Raw genomic sequence first — 18,484 nt, forward strand, 5'->3', positions numbered from 1 at the left:
CTGATTTTGACGACGAACAAATAAACACGTTTGGCAAAAACACCACAGAGAGCCCGTAAAGTTTAACAGCGTTTCTGTGTCGACGAACTTCGCTGCCGACCTTTTCCGTCTCTTTAGTGGGAGAGCGGATGGATGTGACGAGCGCTGCAGGTGAAACCCCATTCACTTCACCGTGCTGGGTTCTGCGCGGCCACGAGGTAATCTGTGAGGCTCTCGTTGGAACATTTAGGGGAAGAAATAACACATTCTGTCTCTCTGAAGTAAAAGCTGAATCGCTGAAGCGACGATTCAGTACAATCAGGTGTTCTGTTGCCGAGTCGGCCCGACGCGGCCGCAACTCTCATGTATTTCAGCACTTTGTGGTTATTTTGCTGCCACGAATTAAGAGTGTCACACATACAATTTACAGTGTAAGAGTCAGAAAATACACAATGTAGTAAAAATGAGAAAAGAATAAACAAACCCAAAAACACAAGTATGTCATAAGGAACTACACCCTAAAAGCATCAAGTTGTTGTAAACTATGGGCTGCATTTTTTTGTCTTTTTTTTTTTTTTATTTCCCAGGAGAACAAAGTCTCACTTCAGTTTTTATAAAATACACTTTTTTTTGTTGTTTTTCTTTCTTCTTCTTCGTTAAAAAGAAATGATGCTTTTATTCCTCTACTGGAGGGTAACATCTGTGTGTTTGTGTGTCGGCATGTCGCCCTGAAAAACCCTGAAAACGCCTCACGCCTGTGCTGTATACATAGAAATCAGTGAGTGTGTGCCGTCGCTGCTGAGCGAGCGACGACGCGTTGCTCTGTCGGAGATCTTCTGCCTTTTTTTGTGTTACTGAGGTAGAATGAGAGATTAAGAAACTGAGGGTAACTGAGGTTTAAATGAGGTCTTTGTGTCAAGGCATACTGGTAATGTCAAATACAGGTGAGAAATGCACAACAAACACAGCACCATAATTATTACTGAGTAGACAACATGTTCCTGAAGAGTTTTTTTGTACCTGAGGTTTCAATATGGTGTAAAAGCACTGTAATAGTGAATCCTGAGTGTGGCGAAATGACAACACGGTTGTTGACTAAAGGATGCATGAAAGGTTTCCCTCCAGAAATAAAACATCCAGTTAAACCTTTGGGGGAAAAAGAACTTTAGTTTTGCTCATGTTGACATTTCAGCTTCAAAAAACCTCAATTTTCCCTCCAAAAAACTGGATGTTTGATTCGTGAGTGAAACCTTCCACATCAGCGTTCGTCACAATGACTTCAGCGCAGCATGTTCATCTTAAAAAACGTCTTGCTCCCGTTTCTTACGAGGATTCGTGACACTCGATTCGAACATAAAACGGTTCAGTTTGGTTCCTTTGTTTTTCTTAACCCCTCTCGTTTCAGTCCGTCCCCTCCACACACACACACTCACACACTCACACACACACACACACACACACACACTCACACACTCACACACACACTCTCACACACACACTCTCACACACACACTGAGGGGTTCAGGACAGCCAGCACACCTGAAAGAACAGCTCCACTTTATGGGAAATACAACTAAACAGCTGTTGGTGCTGCTGGTGTACAAACTGGTGGAAAACTCCCCACCAGCACGTCTGAAACTCAGACGCACTGCTTTTGTATTTTGGCTTTTGTGCAGATTTCAAGAAGAAGAAATCGTTGAAGCTTCAGCGACGCTGCATGAATCCATCCCTTCATTTCTGTTGCATTTCCCAAAAAAGTGGAACTATTCCTTTATAAAAAAAGCCTTTTTCCAAAGATCAAATATCCCAAATGTTAAAACGGAGTTTGTTCACAAAACAAACCAACGTCTTAAAGTCGTCAACAACAAATCCAGGGTTCGGTATCGGATCGGGAGAGGAAACTACTGTCTGCAATGGTTTCTGAGTGTGTGTGTGTGTGTGTGTGTGTGTGTGTTCCTGAATCCCCATCACAGATAGGAGTCAGGTCGTCCCCCCGCCTGCTGGCCGGGGGTCAAACCTTGAGGTAGGTAGAGAGGCGTCCTATCTACTCCCCTTCCTCCTGCGCCGGCACCTGAGATGACGAGGGGTCGAGCTGCGAGGGACCCTCCTCAGCCTCCTCTGAAGGGCCCTGGAACCACAAACACTTTTATTCTCCCTCTGCTCTCGTCCAGTGACTCACCGCGCTCGAGATAACGAATCAGACAGAGCACGAGAATACGAGAATGAGTGTTTAAAGATTTGGTTGCGTGCGAGGGAGCAGGCTCCAGCTGTCAGACCTAGAAATGTGAGGAAGACGACGGTTGCATCAGGAAACCAAGAAGACAGAGGAAGAGAGCAGTTAGATCAGGTTTCCCCTCGCTTACACTGACTCATTCTTCCCCTTCATGTGCGTGCGTCTGAGAAAAGGAGTCTGTCTCAACGGTTTCAGTTCTTGAAGCACCTCAGCCTCTTTGACAAACTGCTCAGCAGAGAGGATGCGATAAGGCGAGACGAGGGGCATCGAGCGAAGGCTGTGGAGAGAACGCTGTTGTGCAACGCTTTCGTTTGAAGAACCGACAGGACGGCTAAAAAGAGCCAAAGTTTCGGAGAAAAGCTGCGAGCTGGATGTCAGAGAGAGGATGTCGGGCGGCGCGTCTGGGGAATTCAAGCGCTGCCACCTGCAAACTTCCAAGAATTCGCCGCATCCTCACCAAGACAGTTGACGCAAAACAGGAGGAGCCTTCAGCAGTTTTATATCCATCTGATAAAACGTGACGGGTTCATGTGCAAAAACATCAAACTCCACTTGGTAGATGTTCAGAAAACTTGTTTTTTTTTGTTGTCAAACTGAAGCCGAGTGGATTTGACTCAGTAGAAACAACAACAGAGATAAGTTTGACTGATGGTGTCTCAGATAGACGATGGAGAAGCTCTGAAGGTTCGTTAAGGTGGACTTATCTGTCTTCACGTGCGCCATGAAGGTTAATCAGAGTACTGGAAAGCAACATGGCGTCCTCCTGAAGTGCGTTAGCGGGAGGATTAGAGGACAAAAAACGGAGACATTTAAAAACAAACATGCAAGACAAAAAAAATCTGAAACACACAAAAGAGTGAAAAGCGAGTGCAGATGTTGTGCAGGGACCCTGAACGCACCACCTGACGGCCCGAGGAAACGGGCTGTCTGTGTTAGATTTGTGGTTCTGGAGGCATTTGGAAGAAGCTGGAGTGGTTCAGGCACAAAAGAAGAACATAAAACTGCTGAAGAACTGTTTGGACGCTGACAGGTGTTCCTATTATTTCGTCACCGAGGGCGGGTTTGATAAGAAACACCTCAACAGCACGACGTCCTCCACGATTATCAGTTCAATCAACAGTTTCTGGAGAAGTTTAGTCAGAAAATGAACATTATAATCAGCGTGAAGGCAGGATTCGGGGAGGCACTGCTGCATATGTGCTCCTAATAAAGTCAGAATTAAGTGTAAGCGTTCATCCTATTGGTCCAAAATGACGTCATAACTCAGGTTAGTTGTTGTTAAGCTGAATGCATCACAACAAAATGAAGATCCCGACAGCTTAGCGGCATGTTTTTTGGGTCCGTTCCTCTTTTTTATCGCAATAATAAAGCATTAAAATAAAGTTCTGTAACAGATCCTCAGCTAGTAAAGGTTCATTCAGCTTCATGCCCCGTTGGGAGCTTTAGTTTGCAGAGATGCTGAATCACACTGATTTACGGTGACTAACAGCTCGCAGCTCCAGCTCAGCGCAACGACCAACCTGCAGCTGAGTGATACTAATATTCAGAAATACTTAAATGAGATCAACAGCGTGAGTCTACCGGGCGACGCGGAGCCGACATTAGTCAAAAGGTAAACGTGTGTGACACAAAATGAGACTTCTGTTGAAGTGGAGCAGATGTTCCTCCACAGTCAGACTCTCGCAGTGACTTTACCTTCAGTTTGATCTAAAAGTACATCTGCACTAAACAGAAAAAAACAAGTCATGTGGTAGGTCTGAGGAGCACGCATGGCTTTAAAGAGTCTGTTAGAAGCTCCTCTTTTAGGCATAAATGTCATATATTAGGGGTTCTGAAAGCTTTACTTTATGTCATGTCTTATCCTGTTTCTATTATTTTGGCCCTATTACAACACAACAGTTCCTGAGCTACTGCGTCTTGCATCAAAACACAACCTGGACCACCCCACCGCCTGCCAGAGGTTTCCTCACCTGCTGCTCTTCAGTTGCTTCTGGGACTACTTTCTGGGGCTGTGAAGAGAAAGGCAGCAGCATTAACTCAACAGTCGAGAGAACGGAGGCCCACGGAGACGCCTGCTGCACGTCGGAGGCCTCGGACACGTTAAACTCTGCTGATTGCTCCATACCCATTTCCTCGGTCGCCCACGCGGTCGTCTCCCTCCAACCGACTCGACTTTCTGAGACAGAACAGACGATTTTAGCAACGCTCATCACACAGATTTCACTTCAGTCTTCAGCAGCAGTGACTTTTAGCTGCTAAATGTTCCTTTTCTGTCCGTAAACTGCGGTCGGATTCGCTAATAAAGTTCTTTTGGGAACACCGTGACATCTCATTTTCACAACAACCAGCATGGCCTGCATGGTCGGCGCTGGAACGAGATTAAACTGCAGCGATGGACAGAAGAGTCAACAGGACCTGCATGGATCCGACATGCTGCACATGCATCAGCAGCAAATGCACCGACAGTCACAGCAAAGTGGTTTCAAACAATCAGAGAGTTTGTGGACCATCTATCTGAACACACATCCGTATGACCGGCCCGTCTGATGCTCGTACATGAAATACCTCGACGCTGCCATGTCGCGACAAGTTGAACAAGTTCTGTCGCCTGATGCTCATTGTTCCTTCACAACTGGTGAATTTGTCTTTTGAGTCTCTTCTTTGTCTCCCAACAAAACAAAACCAAACAAAACCAAACAAAACAAAGGCACACGTAGGAAAACGGAAACTGATCTGTGAAATGCTAGAAATCTTCAGATCAGTCAAACTTTCTCACCTGATACAACAATTTCCCTAAAATCCTGAAACTCTGATGGAGGATTTATCCCGACTTTGTTATTTGAACATCACCAAGTTCATCTTTAGAGACAGAAATGATTCTGGCTTCACATCTGAATCGATTCATTCATCAATCGACGAGTCTATCATCAGAACATTATCAATTGTTTGAGTGATCAGCCAAAATTCACAGCTTTGTGAGGTTTTCTCAGTCCGACTCGATGGAAAAGTTTACTTATTTGGATTTCAGACTGTTGGTTGAACGAATCAAAACCTGTGAAGACGTCAACTTTGGGCTAATTATCCTAAATGATAAATCAATTAATTCCATGAATTAAACTGCAGCAACTTTGCACAACTGTGGAGAGAAAACTGAACATCTGTCCAAGAAAATGAATAAATCACTGCACACAGTAGGTTCCAGTCTACACGTTATTTACCAAATGATTTAGCTTCTTTCATAAATCACAGCTGATGTAATATTTCAAATACACAGAAACAACTTCAGAGGTGTTGATAAATGTTTTCTAAGATTGGCAGTCAGACCCAGTTGGTTCCTACAATTAGACATACTGCATGAAAGAAATAGAATAATGTGCAACTAGTGCACTAAAAAGTTCACTCTTTCCCAAACTTGAGGCTCATAATGTCGTCCTATGATGACTGATGGATGAATGTGCACACTGGACTGGACGAGGTGGCGCTCACTTCAACAGCACAACATGTAAACTGGTAAATAAACTCGTAGCTACGTGACAGGATTTAGTTTTTCTGAGACAGTCTGTCAGAACCATAGCAGCCCCTCCTGCTCTGCTCGCCTCGCCGCTGACGCGCCGGCTGAAGCGTGAGATAAATAACCAGCGCAGTGATTTAATGACAGCTTGTATTTTCTCCGTCGTACGCTGACATTTGCCCTCCTAATGGCTCCTCATAGCGCCGCACCGAAGACATAAATCGTGGCCGTTCAGGATGTTTAACGTGGAAAGATCTCAGATGCACTAAAACGTGAACCTGCTCAAATCTTATGCGGTATTTTAAGGATATGAAGACAGTGCAGCCATAAATGTGAAGACAAATATACAGTAAGGTCTCTATTACAGCGTCCTAATTGGAGCAACACAGATCACTGTCCACTATTAGAGCATTTGAGACAAATATACAGCAACTATTCTTGCAGCAAAGATTATCAGCTCCTATATTTAAAGCGTCTGAGCGCTAACCTTCAGTGCAGTTTTGGGGCCTTTGTTCTTGCTGCCTTTTGGTCGTCCTCTCGGCCGCTTTGGAGTCGGTGGTCCAACAGGCTCCTGTGGAGACAGATCAGACATGGAGGCAACACCAGGCAGTCAGAGATGATCGTAGCCACAAAATCAACCCAAGCTTTGGTTTTTCTAATGTTTCGATTGGAGGTGCTGCCGTCCACGCCTCCAGGCCCGAGGTCCTACCTGCTGCTGTTTGCGTGGGCGACCCCTGCCCCTGCGCTGAGGCTCGGAGGGCGACTGGGCAGTGCTCGGCTGAGGAGACGGCTCTTTGGTCCCACTGTTGCTCATGCCTGCGTCTGTCCACCTGCTTCAAAGGGCATCAAAGCCTGGTACAGCGGCCTCAAGGGCTTAAAGAGGAGAAGAACCGAGTGTGAGGAGACGTGAGCCACTAGGAAGAAAGAAAAAAAAAACACAACTACTTTTGAAAGCAGCGCCACAATCATCCCGGACAAATTCAGGCTAATCGGCTCCATCGCACCACTTGAAATCATCTTGCTTCTGCACAGCCGCCACAATGAGTTCTAATTAGTGCTTAATGTGTCACTGAAAGGATCATCGGGAATCACAGAAGATCCTTTTCCAAGAGCAGGCGTGGGAACCGCTCATACATAAGCCTTGGCACCGGGTTGATCGGAACACAGACAGGGGTCTGGCAAATGCAGGGAAACATGAGAGTGGTGTGCAGAGACTAAAAGTAGCACAGATATTCACAACTCAATCTGCCATCCAGAGTCCACATCTACTGGACGGCACCGCGCTCTGCCTTTCCATCTGGGGAGGATTTCTCAATGGAGGAGCGGGGATGCTGCTGCCGGTGTGCAGACGGTAGGAAAGCACACGAAACCTTCATCACAAAGAGCCGACAGTTGGAGGCCTAGAGTCAGACTCTGGTGGTTTCTGTAGCTCCCAAAGTGCATTTAAACAAGAGCAACAGGTTAAGGAAGGGAAAGAAGCGCACAACACAGCGATTAGTCGGTTAAAAAGATCAATGGGCAACTTTTGTTTTTAAACAGCTGATTCATAAGTTTGGATTTATTTGTCTTGTGTGACAGAAAACTGAATGTGTTTGGAATGTGAGCACAAAAACATCTGAAGACATTCTGCAAGAAAACATCCTAAACTGTGAATAATCTCAAAACTTCTACACAGAACAAACACCAGAAGTCCAAGGAGGCATCTCCCAGCTGCACCAACGACCCAAAAATCACAATGCATTCACTTATTTCACACAAGTTTTGCATTTGTGCTTAAAAAACACTAAATATTAAACTTTTTTTTACCATTTTAGGACTAATTGTCTCAGCTCTGGTTAACTCAGCTGTAAACTCTCCATCCTCCTGTTGCACTACATGCAGCTTCCTAAAACAACAACAACAACAACAACAGAAAAACAACCGAATTGACTTTTCGAGCAGCAAAACAAACAATGCGTGTCTGCTGTGAGTCGCTCGGGTCCCAAGGTGCTCGTTTCCCACCACGTCTCGCTCAGCCAGGAATGCGCCAAACACTAATTGCCAACACAGCCTATCAAAAACGGCCGCACCGAAGCAGGAAGACGGGAGGAATCGCAGAAATACGTCCTTTCGCCGAGACGATTTAAAGCCAAACGAGGCGCACGACGCGCTTCGGTCGCTTCCGAGGCGGTTCGGGAAGAACTCGACGGAGCTGCTCGCCTTCGAGCTGCAGCAGACGGTCCGACTCAACTAGTCCTGCGTTTGGCACTCAAGTACGGGACTGAATGTACTTTTTGCATATGGGCGGCAATTGCAACCATAAAAACGCATTCTTGTGCAGCCTGGGAGAAGGTGCGCGCAGCGATCCTGACGCGACCCCGCCAGTCCCCAAAGCCTCGACTTTGGTTGAGTAACTGGGCACATGTTGAACAACAGTCGAGGCCATCAGTGTTTTAACTCCACACACACAACATCCCCCTGCTTCCATCACTTGCGCAATCGATCTCTAACGTGTTGGCTTTTTGTTGTGTTTTTTTTTTTTTTTTTTCTTTTCGATAACAGCCGAAGTGGATGAACCGAGAAAAAAAAAAAAGAAGAAGAAAAAAAAAAACTTTTACCAAAGACAAAGGCAAGAAACACAGGTGCAAAAGCTCTCCTTTCAACCCCAGCCCTCCGCACACAGGCATACATTCAGGCTATAGGCTCCATGTTCAGCCGGAGCAGCCTTGCGCACGCAGGCGGCGCAAAAACGCGACGCGGAGAGGCGCAGAGCGAGCGGCAGAACTTACCTTAAGACGGTTCGCAGTTTTACCTGGAAGTTCACGCACGAGCCAGCTCACTTTGTGCTCCTGCACAACTATGAAAATCTTAGTGTATCGACCGTCTCATTGGCTGGAATGAAAAAGGGTAATCTCCCTCTCCCTCCCTCTCTCTCTCTCTCTCTCTCTCTCTCTCTTTCTCCCTCTCTCTCTCTCCCTCTCTCGCTCTCTCTCTCTCTCCCTCCTCCTAATCGGAAATGTGTGTGATCCCCACAGACGTCCAGTCACGAATACCCCAGATGCAGTGTAGTGGGGGGTTGTAGCAGAGCAGTATGCATTGCATACTTTCTCTATTAAAGCATGTTTCAAGAGAGAACGAGGGTAGGAGGGTTGAAACAGAGGACCCCGCCCAAAAAAAGCTCACCGGACCACCCACTGGAGAGGGAGAAAGGAGGAGGAGGAGGAGGAGGAGGAGGGAGAGAAAAGACGGGCATCAGACAGGAGGGTCTGGTTCCGGGGTTCCCAAAGTGGGGTCTGGGGGGCTGGGAAGTTCCCCAAAGAAGGCAGGAAAAAGGTTGAGTTTTGTTCGGTGGAGCTGATGGTGAGAGCAGAGCAGAGGTTTCCCTCCCTGTTATCTCCCCACCTCCAGGGTTACAGCCTTCTGCTCAGCCGCCCAGATACCAGCCGGGGCTTTTGTGAACAAAGTCTGCCAGTGTGATGTGCATTTGTTTGAGGGGGAAAATATGAGCCCGGTTCTGGCTCCTGCAAACCTGCAGGAGAAAACAACAGTGGAGCATGTTCCCCTGTGTGAGCAGGAGGTTCTGGTGTGTGCACAAAGTTTGATTCCAAGTGTTTAGTTTTTTATTTAACTAAACCTAAAGTTAGTCAGTTCTAATCTTTAAAATGTAGATATAATTAATTATTTTCAAATAGTAGTTAAATAAAAGTTCTAAATCTCAGACGTGTAGAATCCTCACAATTAAATCCTCCCTTTACTTTTTTGTTTGTTTTTTGTTCCATATTTCTTTATTTGCTCCTTCAGTTTATCTAAAGTTGCACCAGACTGACATTTTTTTTGTTTCTACTAATTTTCTGCCTTCCACCGTTTAGCTGAGCTGATGAATCCAGATGAGGGTGGATCCACATTCCAGGGTTCCGGTTGACGCTGCAGCGCTCACCGAGTCGTGTCAGGTGAGGACACTGGCACGAGACCAGAACAAAAAGCTTCAACAATCCCCGGTGTCGGTTTAATGATTTAATTCAGAAATTCCCAAACTGACGAGTGCATTCAGTTTAAAAAGAAAAACCACAAAGAGACGCTGAAGGTTCAGTTCTCTGGTTATCAGGTGGACGAATAACACAGAAAAACATTTGCATTTATTAAAACTCTTTAGTCAGGTTTCCCAGAAGCTTTCACTTGCTGAGAACCGGTCGTCACATATACGAATTTGATTAGTCATCCACTATAAATATTACTAAATGAAAGTGAACAGAATGACTGAAATCATAACCGTCAACCTGCAGTTTCCAAACAGTTTTGTGCAGCAGGAGGATGAACGGTTTAGAGGTGAGCGCGTTCTGCAAACCTCCTCACTTTTATTAGTTTAAAACAAAACAAAAAAATCACAGCAAAAACCAGCGAGAGAGGAGGAAGCAGACAGAACGGGGGGTGGAGACGTGGAGGAGAGAGGAGTCGTGTGCACCAGCGAGTTCAGCGGCCTTCTGCGGCGCGTCTGAGATTCGGTTGGACTCTGATCTTGAGGTTTATTTAAGCTGAATTCCGTGGGCTCATCAGGACCGGGTTACAGAAATCCTCCTATAGAACTAGAAAGAATGTGCAGCGCATACAGTTCTGCATAAGGCACAAAGGCATGTCTTTAGAGGTGGGGGCAGGCATCAAAAGACAGGCAGAGGAGGGATTTCTTTAGAGGCTGGGGGCAAAGAAGGTATTTCGGAGCTCCATTCAGTGCCAGGGAGAGCGAGGGGAGGCGTACAGTTCTGCATTTCCAGGGGATGTCAGGAACTTGCAGCGAAGCCCTCCTCCTCCTCCTCCTCCTCCTCCTCACACCTCGTCTGTTATTGGAAGTTAATTAGCTCCAGCTCTGTGAACCGGAGGGACTGCAGCTCATTTGATCCCTTTTCTTATCTTTTTTTAGTTGTTGGTGAATTAACGATAAACTTGAATAAACATTTAAGACGAGGGTTTAGAACTGAGCAGAGGGTTTATTGGGGCTGAAGTCGAGAATAAAAATAATAAATGTTGACAAATAATAACGCAAAAGCTTCTGGAAAAGCTTAAAAGCAGTTTGTGTTGCTGTGATAATTCTTTTCTGCGAGGTTTCTTGGTTTTTAAATGGTACTCGTTGTGTTTTCTGCTTGTTTTCTCTGATTTCTGATTCAGTTAGAACGATTCCCTGCATGTAAGAGCACATTAAAATGAATCTAAAGCAGATAAAACAACACATTTTCTGCATTAATGAGGCTCTGATTTAACCGTTTTATGCTAAAGTAACGTGACTAAATTCATAAATGTGTATTATTAATAGTTTTTTTAATAGCAAAGAGACAAAAAACAACATGGCTGACGGTGGATTGGATCGGCGGCGTCTCTACGCCATCTCCATGACCTTCTTGATCCAGTCCACGTAGACGGACACGCGGATGAAGATGTTGGGCTGCCCCGGGTGTCCACAGCGCCTCATGGGGATGATCACTCCCTCCAGTACCCAGCAGTCCCTGTTCTGACACGCCAGAGGGCCGCCGTAGTCTCTCTGCAGACACATAGGAACAACACTCCGGAGTCATTATTTGTCTCTGTTATGACTGACTGTCACTGCTGAGGTTGGAAACATCTTGCAGTCACATCTTGTCCAGTTCCCCTCCATTATCCAAGTGGTGGACGCGTTTGATTTATAGGAACGTATAAATAACTGTACGCTCGCCGCCTAAAGAGATTTTCATCATCAAAAGGTTTTCTCTGCGATCAGCGTTTGAGGCATTAACACTTTCTGGCGTTTGTCATTAAAGGAAAGCGTTTGTGCTTCATGTAGAGTCCATACGAAGCAGACGACGAAGGCGACGGGAGGAAATCTGCTTGTTGGTGCCTCCAACGCTGCACAACGACAAGTTTTCCTTAGATGAAGTAAACACAGAGTTTGTACTTTTAGAGACGCTATCAGGAGGATAGAGATAGAGAAACCCTACAGCTGCTGTTAGCTCGTGTCCAGTCGTTGTGCTAAGCTAACCAGCTGGACCTTCATCCTGAGTGAAATCAGATCCAGTTTATTGTCATGTTGCTGTACATCCACAGCAGTACAGGCAGGACGAGAGAGCGTTTCTACAGGATCTGATAGCTTAAAGCAATTTAAATAAACAAGTGTTTGCATCGCTGGATCAGCAGTTCAGCGTTCTGGAGGTTAATAATGAGAAACAACCTCCTCATCGAAACGAAGAAATTAAAGAAAGTGAATTTACAAAAATAATAAACTTTAAAAACTGCAGTGAACATAAAAAAGTCAGTACTGGGGTGTAACTGTGACCTGGTTCAGAAGTTATACTATGTTATTACTACTTTATTACTACTTTATTACTACTTTATTACTACTACTACATTCATAACCCATAACAATAATTCTAATAATACAATTTATTTATATTGCACTTTCCATTTTGTGCTGCAGGGTAAAACAAAAGTAGTTAAGATTATTAAAACACTTTCTAAAAACAGTCAAGATAAAATAGGTTTTCAAAAATAAAAGGAGAACCTAATAAAAGCAAAACACTTTTTGATAAACATGTGTTTTATATATGCTTCAATCTGTCTGCATTTCTTCTGCAGAGCTTTTCACGTTTTCTTTTTTCACGTGGACTCCTACCTCACAGGCGCCTACTCCGCCCTGGAAGGAGTTTGTGCACATCTCGTTCTCGCGAACGCGGCCTCTGAAGTACTTGTTGCATTCCTTGTTGCTCAGAACCGGTATCTGGGCCACGTTGAGGACCGTCTCGTCCCCAGTTCCTTGAAAAACAACGAGAAGGAGGAATGAGTTAGCAGCTCGGAGAGATGAAGAAACGAGAAAGGAAGGTGGACAGATGTTGAGCGGTTCTGGAAATAGCGATGCCATCTGTTGCTCGACGGTCCGTCATTCAGACGCAGCGCCGCTTCAAGGGCAGAAACGAGACGCTTGTTGGAAGGAAGTCATCTATTATTGATTGTTCCAACAGAAGCTCGCCGTTGTGCAGCACAACGTGCAGCACGCAGCGATTTCAGCGTCAAGCCACCATCTCCAAAGGATTATACTTGCCTCTGGTCTCGCCCCATCCTGCGATCTCACACATCGTCCCCTCGGCCACAATGTAGCGCTCAGGAGGGAGGCAGATCTGGGAGACACGCTCATTAAACTGGGCCGGGCTGCAGAAAGAAAGGAGACGGGGTCAGAGGGAAGCTGCTGCTGGGTGTGAGTGTGTGTGAGTGTGTGTGAGTGTGTGTGAGTGTGTGTGAGTGTGTGAGGACGCTGGTGGCACTGGGCGGTACACACTATTCCAGCTGCAGCATGACGAGCTGAGACTCGGACGGGCCGCACACGATCTTGGTGAGAGGGATGGTTTGGACGCCAGGTTCTCCGTCTTGCGGGTCCCGGAACAGGGTTCCCATCATGGCGGAGTACCCGGGCAGGTCAACGTAGCTGGACGGGTAGAATCAGAATCAGAATCAGATTTATTGCCACAATATGAGGAATTAGTTCTGGTGGGTTGGTGCAAGATGAAAATATAAAAATAGCTAAAAAATAAAACTAAAATAACTGTAATAGTGCAAAGCAGAAGCAAAAAGAGGGAAATACAAGCAAAGCACGACAACTTTAACTTTGTTTTAACACTATACTTCCATAAATGGCTTGTAAGAGATGTTTAAACACTCTGAGGCCTCCATCAGGTATCAGAAACATGCTTTCTTTAATTTAATTGTATTTTTTAAATCACCAAAAGTACACCATTTATCAGCCAGAAACTAGTGATGCACGATATTCAAATTTCTGGCCGATACCGACATTAAGATTTCTGATATCGCCGATAACCGATATCACCGATATTCGATTTCTGTTCACATCGAAAAATTAGTATCAGTAAGCACTGTGAGAAAAGTATTCAGAAGAAGCCCAGATTAGACCACATAGTCTGCTTTATTACAAAAGTAAAACATATTTAAGGTTCAAGGACCATTTAGGTAAAAACATCTGTGAAATAGCAGCGATATCAGACGTAGAGACGAAGGTGCTGATGTTGGACAATCATCGGCTAAATTTGTTCATCGGACCGATATCGGTATCTGGGAAAAAACACTAATATCGGCCGATACCGATGTGGTCGCTGATATATCCCCACCAGAAACAGGAAAGACAGAAAGAATAATAGAGTTTTTAACACTTCAACAGCTCTTGAACTAAACTCTGCTGCTTCATGATGATCAAATCTACTGTTACGGTATTTCATTACATTTTGTGAACATTTTTTCTACATATCTAATTTCCAAATTGCCAAAAATAAAATGTTTTTATTAATGAGATTCTGTAAAAAACCAAACTGTGCTCATACAGAGCAGGTGGAAGAAAAGGATGGAAACGGATCATAAACGTCAGCAGAGACGCATGTTTCCTCAGCAGCAGCTTTGGGTTTCAGGTTTATTCAATTTAGAAAAAAACAACGATCATTTTTGTTTGTTTTGTTTTATAGCGTATTGCATTCGTACGATTTCTCGACAGGGTTGTGATGTTCCTGCCGAGGTGCAGGACTTTATGTTGCAGTGAAAAATGAGCACACAAAGAGTAAAAAAAAAGCCCAGAAGCTGTTGGGGTTCGGAGGGTTAACGTGATAAAAAATCGAAGCAGCAGACGAACAGATCCTGACTTTTACTTCCTGGCAGCGGCTGAGCTGCACTTCTCAGGATGCAGATGCTTCCGAGCAGTTTGCCTTCTATTAAAAGTCACCGACCTCAAACTAAGATTGAACGTACAGGCTTTCACTTTCACAGAAGAGATTCACGCTCGTGTGTCTACGGTGAATGTAAAGGTTAGCGGTTAGCTTAGCACCACGGCTGGAGACAAAAATCCACCAACCAGCAGCCCGAAAACTAAAAGAATGAGCACTGAATGTTTCTTCTGATCAATCTGGGGGAAAAAAAACAATTTGGCATTTAAAGAGTTCCTGTAGAGCATTTGGTGGCCTGGTGAAGCTGCCAGGGAACCAGTGGAGGCTCTGGCGGTCAGACCTTAAAGAAAATAATAAAAATGGAGCGATTTTGTTCAAGTAATTTTCTAAACAAATCTGACTTTTATCCAGAGAAGACACAACATGTGAAACCAGAGGTTTGACTTTACCAGGAGGAGAAGCACTGCTTGGTGCTGATCACCCATCTGGGGTTCACCAGAGATCCTCCACAGAAGTGGTTTCCTTTTCTGAAGAAAGAAGAAGAAAGAAGTTAAAGGTGGTAAACAGCTCAGCGGCGTGTTTTCATTGGTCGGGACCGTCGGACTCACCTGTCTCTGAGGCTCACCGTCCACGGCGAGTTCCCAGGAACCCCGTTCACGATGCGCAGCCTCGTCCTGGGGAACCGGTCCTCTCTCTTCCCGCACTCGCTGAACTCCACCTTCTCTGTGTTCACGACAAAAGGCGACATGTTGTTTTAAAACCACACCTGGAGGCTTGAGGTCAACGTTTCCGACTTGCTCGGTGAACTGACCTACTGGCTCGGTGATGGACACCTTCTCTCCAGCTGAAAACAGACCAACAGTGAGTGTCCAGAAAACAGAACCAACCTCACAGCCCACTACAGGATGTTAAAGATCTGTACCACACTGTTTGATGGCGCAGTAGTCGAACTCGGTCTTGGGGTCTGTGGTGTAGCACCAGGGTCCGTGCTGGTCCCCGTCCGGGTTGCGACAGTAGTTCTCCGTCAGATTGGCCTCAGGATGAGTCCTTGGGTTTATCCTGGAGGATCACACAGATCTTTTTAAAGCTGGAAGCATGTCATGAATGTCATGAGTAAGTGCGGCAGGAGCTTGTAGTTGTTCTTCGTTCGGTTCTTCGTGGTCGCGCCTGAACCGGTCCGACTGCTTGACCCGGTTAGCTGAAGAGTCCCAGCTTCAGTTCATATGTATGTACAGTACAAACCGATTTTAATGGAACTGCTTTTGACAGAAATCAACACATGAAGAGTTCATTTGCAAAAACAGATCTTCAGAAAACTTTTTTGTTGTTTGCTTGAGATAAAATCAAACTGAAGCTGAGTGGAAACGACAGAAATAGAGAAAAGCTCGATGTTGTCTCAGGTGGACGATGGAGAAGTTTTCTGTTTTTACAAATGAACTCTTCATATTAATGTAAAACTCCAACAGCACCAAACAAAGAGAAATACTGAATGTTCCTGGAGCTTCAACAGCTTTTGCTTTTCTTATTCCTTTTGTGCGTGGCATTGTGTGAGCAGAGAGCTCCTCAACAATGGTTGTAGTCTGTTAATCTGTCTATTGACTGCTGTGAGTACACTCGCTGTATTCACCCGCACAAAACATCAGCGTTCAGTGTGGATACTGGACACAGCTTTAATTTAAAGGCACTGAGCAGGACCCGTCTTTATTCAGAAGGACCGCTGTCGTGGGAAAAGAGACGAGGCTCGTACTTGGTCCGGTGAGGTGTGTTGACGTTCCATTTCTGGCAGGTGATGCCCTTACGGGTTTTGCGGACAATGCCTCTGTAGTTTTTTCCATTTTCCTGGTAGCAATCTGGGGAGAAAAAACGCATTATTATGGTGACAGTGACAGTGATGGAATATGGCAGGCAGTGAAAGCGGCAAAATGGGATCAACAACAGTAAGATTCACTGTCCTCGGGCCGGGCCGGGCCGGGCCGGGCCAGGCTACAGCGCGATGAAGTGCTCTCGTTTTATGGGAATTTGAGGGAGGTTTTGGTGAACACACACACGCCGATTACAGTAAATGTGACTTAATATATGACCACAAGATAGCTTTTTAATCACAAAAATGTTCTTTTAGCACATTAAGCAGGTGACTCTCTGCTTAACAGCTGCCGCCGACACCACAAACGACGATAACAGGATAAAAAAAGCATAAAAACTTACTTAAAAACCCCTTTAAATAAGCTCAGTTAGTGATATAAGCAATAAAGGCTGCAGCAGCAAAACCCCTGAACTGACCAGAAGTGCATTTTAGTGCTAATTTTTAAAACTGTTCTTGCAAGAAGAAGATGTTTATTATTTCAGAACTTGCATTAATAAAGTGTGCTCACACTGGAGACGACTCGTGTGAATGTTTGTACAGCCACTCGTTGCATCTCAGCTTCATCTTTATTCATTAACGTCATTCACTGGATGCACACAGAACATCGCCTTAAAGCTGCATAGCGAAGCGGTACCTTCTGCCTCTATGTCGTCTGCACAGCGTTTGATCTGCAGGCAGAGAGCCGTCCTCATCTCCGGCACCGACGTGAAGCACCAGGGAGCCTCCGATCCGTCCGGGTTACGGCAGTAGTTCTCCTCCAAGCCCCTGAATGAAACATAACATGGGATCAGCTTCTCCTGCTCATCGCTGGAGCATTGGTGTTATGGCTGATGGTGTCGGTGCCGTCACATGTGGTGGACTTGTGATCATTGTGTGGGAAGACGGTGCTCCAGAACCACACCTGGTCATGGAGCTCCTGACCTATGCTCAGCCTTGTTCTCCCGCCTCCAGTTACACCTGATTGGACCACCACCTCAGCAATCACCACACCTGGCTATAAAACCAACCAGCAACCTCTCAGTCGGGGCTGGTTGGGATTTAGTGTGAACAGTCTGGTGCCGCTTGGTTTGGGTCGTTCGTGTTTGTTGTTGTAACCTAACGTCTGTTGGCAGCTGCTGACTTGGTGTGGGAGTTCGTGAGAGTCTTAGCGACTCCCGTTAGCAGCTGCTAACTCAGTGAAGAAGTTACTGGTGTCTTGTGTTTTGTGTGTTTTGAGGCACCAGTTTGTTTAAGTTTCTTCAGTTATGTGTGGATGTTGCTGTTAGATTTAAAGTTTGGCTAAAAAGTTTTGTTAGCTAGATTTCGACACTGTTAGCCTTCGTTTCGGGGAGTCCGGTCCGGTGTCATGGTGGAGCGAGGACGTCTCCACATGTTAGTGATTCTTTGATCCTTATGCGAGGTAACCTAACAGAAGTTGGTCATACAGCATCTTAAGACTGGTGGGTTTTTTTTTATACCACTAACCACGAGAAACGGCCAGCAAAACATCCAGAGCTACAAAACAGTGAGACACGACTAGCCATCACGATGTTAGCTCACAAGCTAGCACCTGCTCTGGTGTGATCACTCCAGATGACATGAAAGAACTGATCGACAGCATCCGATCTGATGTCTCAGCCTTCGCTTGGTTCTTTATATTTTGTTTAGCAACATTCACCATCTTCTTCTGTTGTGTTCATGCACTGAGCAGTAAATTGTCTGAACCACTTCCATCTGTTCTTCTTGTAACTTCACTAACAATGAATGAGTGACCTGCTGGTAATTGATGCTGGCACGATGACTGATCACCTCGTCACAAATAACCTTAATATTCATCTCACATCCACTGTGAAACCCGCTCTGTAATGTGGCTCGCTGACCATCTATCATCTACTGTCAGCACAGAAATAAGACTGCAAGACATTTCACTGTTTGACATTAATATTCATGCGCGAAGCCGACGGAGCGCTTCCACACTAACAAGTTATTAAACCCCAAAGTTCCTTCACCTTCACCAGACTCTTCACTCACTTGCACTCGTATGTGTTCGGGTAGAAGGGATGCTCATGAGGCTGCTGGGCGTCCCAGCGCTGGCAGGGGATGCCCGACGTGGTCTCGTTGACTTTGCCGCGGTAATCCTCCCCACGGCCGCGGAAACAGTTGGTGGTGAAGCTGGAGCGCTGCCGCTTCTCCACACGGACTTCAGCTAAAGACAAATACATTCACGTTACAGGTGCAGTGAAGAGACGACGGGTCAC

General features: G+C 45.5%; 2 protein-coding genes across 3 annotated transcripts in view; both read right to left on the reverse strand.

Moving 5' to 3' along the window:
• Positions 1-621: 621 nt before the first annotated feature.
• LOC103362742 (high mobility group protein HMGI-C) lies at positions 622-8,627 on the reverse strand. Of its 2 annotated transcripts, none has more exons than XM_008289202.1 (6): positions 8,492-8,627; positions 6,433-6,596; positions 6,211-6,294; positions 4,338-4,388; positions 4,183-4,221; positions 622-2,107 (listed from the first exon to the last, which is right to left on the reverse strand). In XM_008289202.1, the coding sequence occupies exons 2-6, from the start codon at positions 6,535-6,537 to the stop codon at positions 2,024-2,026; spliced, it is 363 nt and encodes a 120-aa protein (XP_008287424.1). In that variant the 5' UTR covers positions 6,538-6,596; positions 8,492-8,627; the 3' UTR covers positions 622-2,023. The 2 variants fall into 2 exon arrangements, with proteins under 2 accessions (XP_008287424.1, XP_008287434.1); XM_008289212.1 differs by having other exon boundaries at positions 6,433-6,637.
• A 1,076-nt stretch (positions 8,628-9,703) lies between these two features.
• mst1 (macrophage stimulating 1) overlaps positions 9,704-18,484 on the reverse strand; it is a 16,936-nt gene continuing 8,155 nt past the window's right edge. Inside the window, exons 8-18 of the mRNA XM_008289225.1 lie at positions 18,258-18,432; positions 16,882-17,012; positions 16,131-16,233; positions 15,306-15,442; positions 15,195-15,227; positions 14,992-15,106; positions 14,833-14,910; positions 12,997-13,143; positions 12,763-12,869; positions 12,337-12,476; positions 9,704-11,232 (exon numbers count right to left, since the gene is read on the reverse strand). Coding sequence (XP_008287447.1) covers positions 11,071-11,232; positions 12,337-12,476; positions 12,763-12,869; positions 12,997-13,143; positions 14,833-14,910; positions 14,992-15,106; positions 15,195-15,227; positions 15,306-15,442; positions 16,131-16,233; positions 16,882-17,012; positions 18,258-18,432 — 1,328 coding nt within the window. The 3' untranslated portion in view covers positions 9,704-11,070. The remainder of the gene's footprint in view (positions 11,233-12,336; positions 12,477-12,762; positions 12,870-12,996; positions 13,144-14,832; positions 14,911-14,991; positions 15,107-15,194; positions 15,228-15,305; positions 15,443-16,130; positions 16,234-16,881; positions 17,013-18,257; positions 18,433-18,484) is intronic.

Source organism: Stegastes partitus, unplaced genomic scaffold (genome assembly GCF_000690725.1).
Source record: "Stegastes partitus isolate 25-593 unplaced genomic scaffold, Stegastes_partitus-1.0.2 Scaffold14, whole genome shotgun sequence".
NCBI lineage: Eukaryota > Metazoa > Chordata > Actinopteri > Pomacentridae > Stegastes > Stegastes partitus.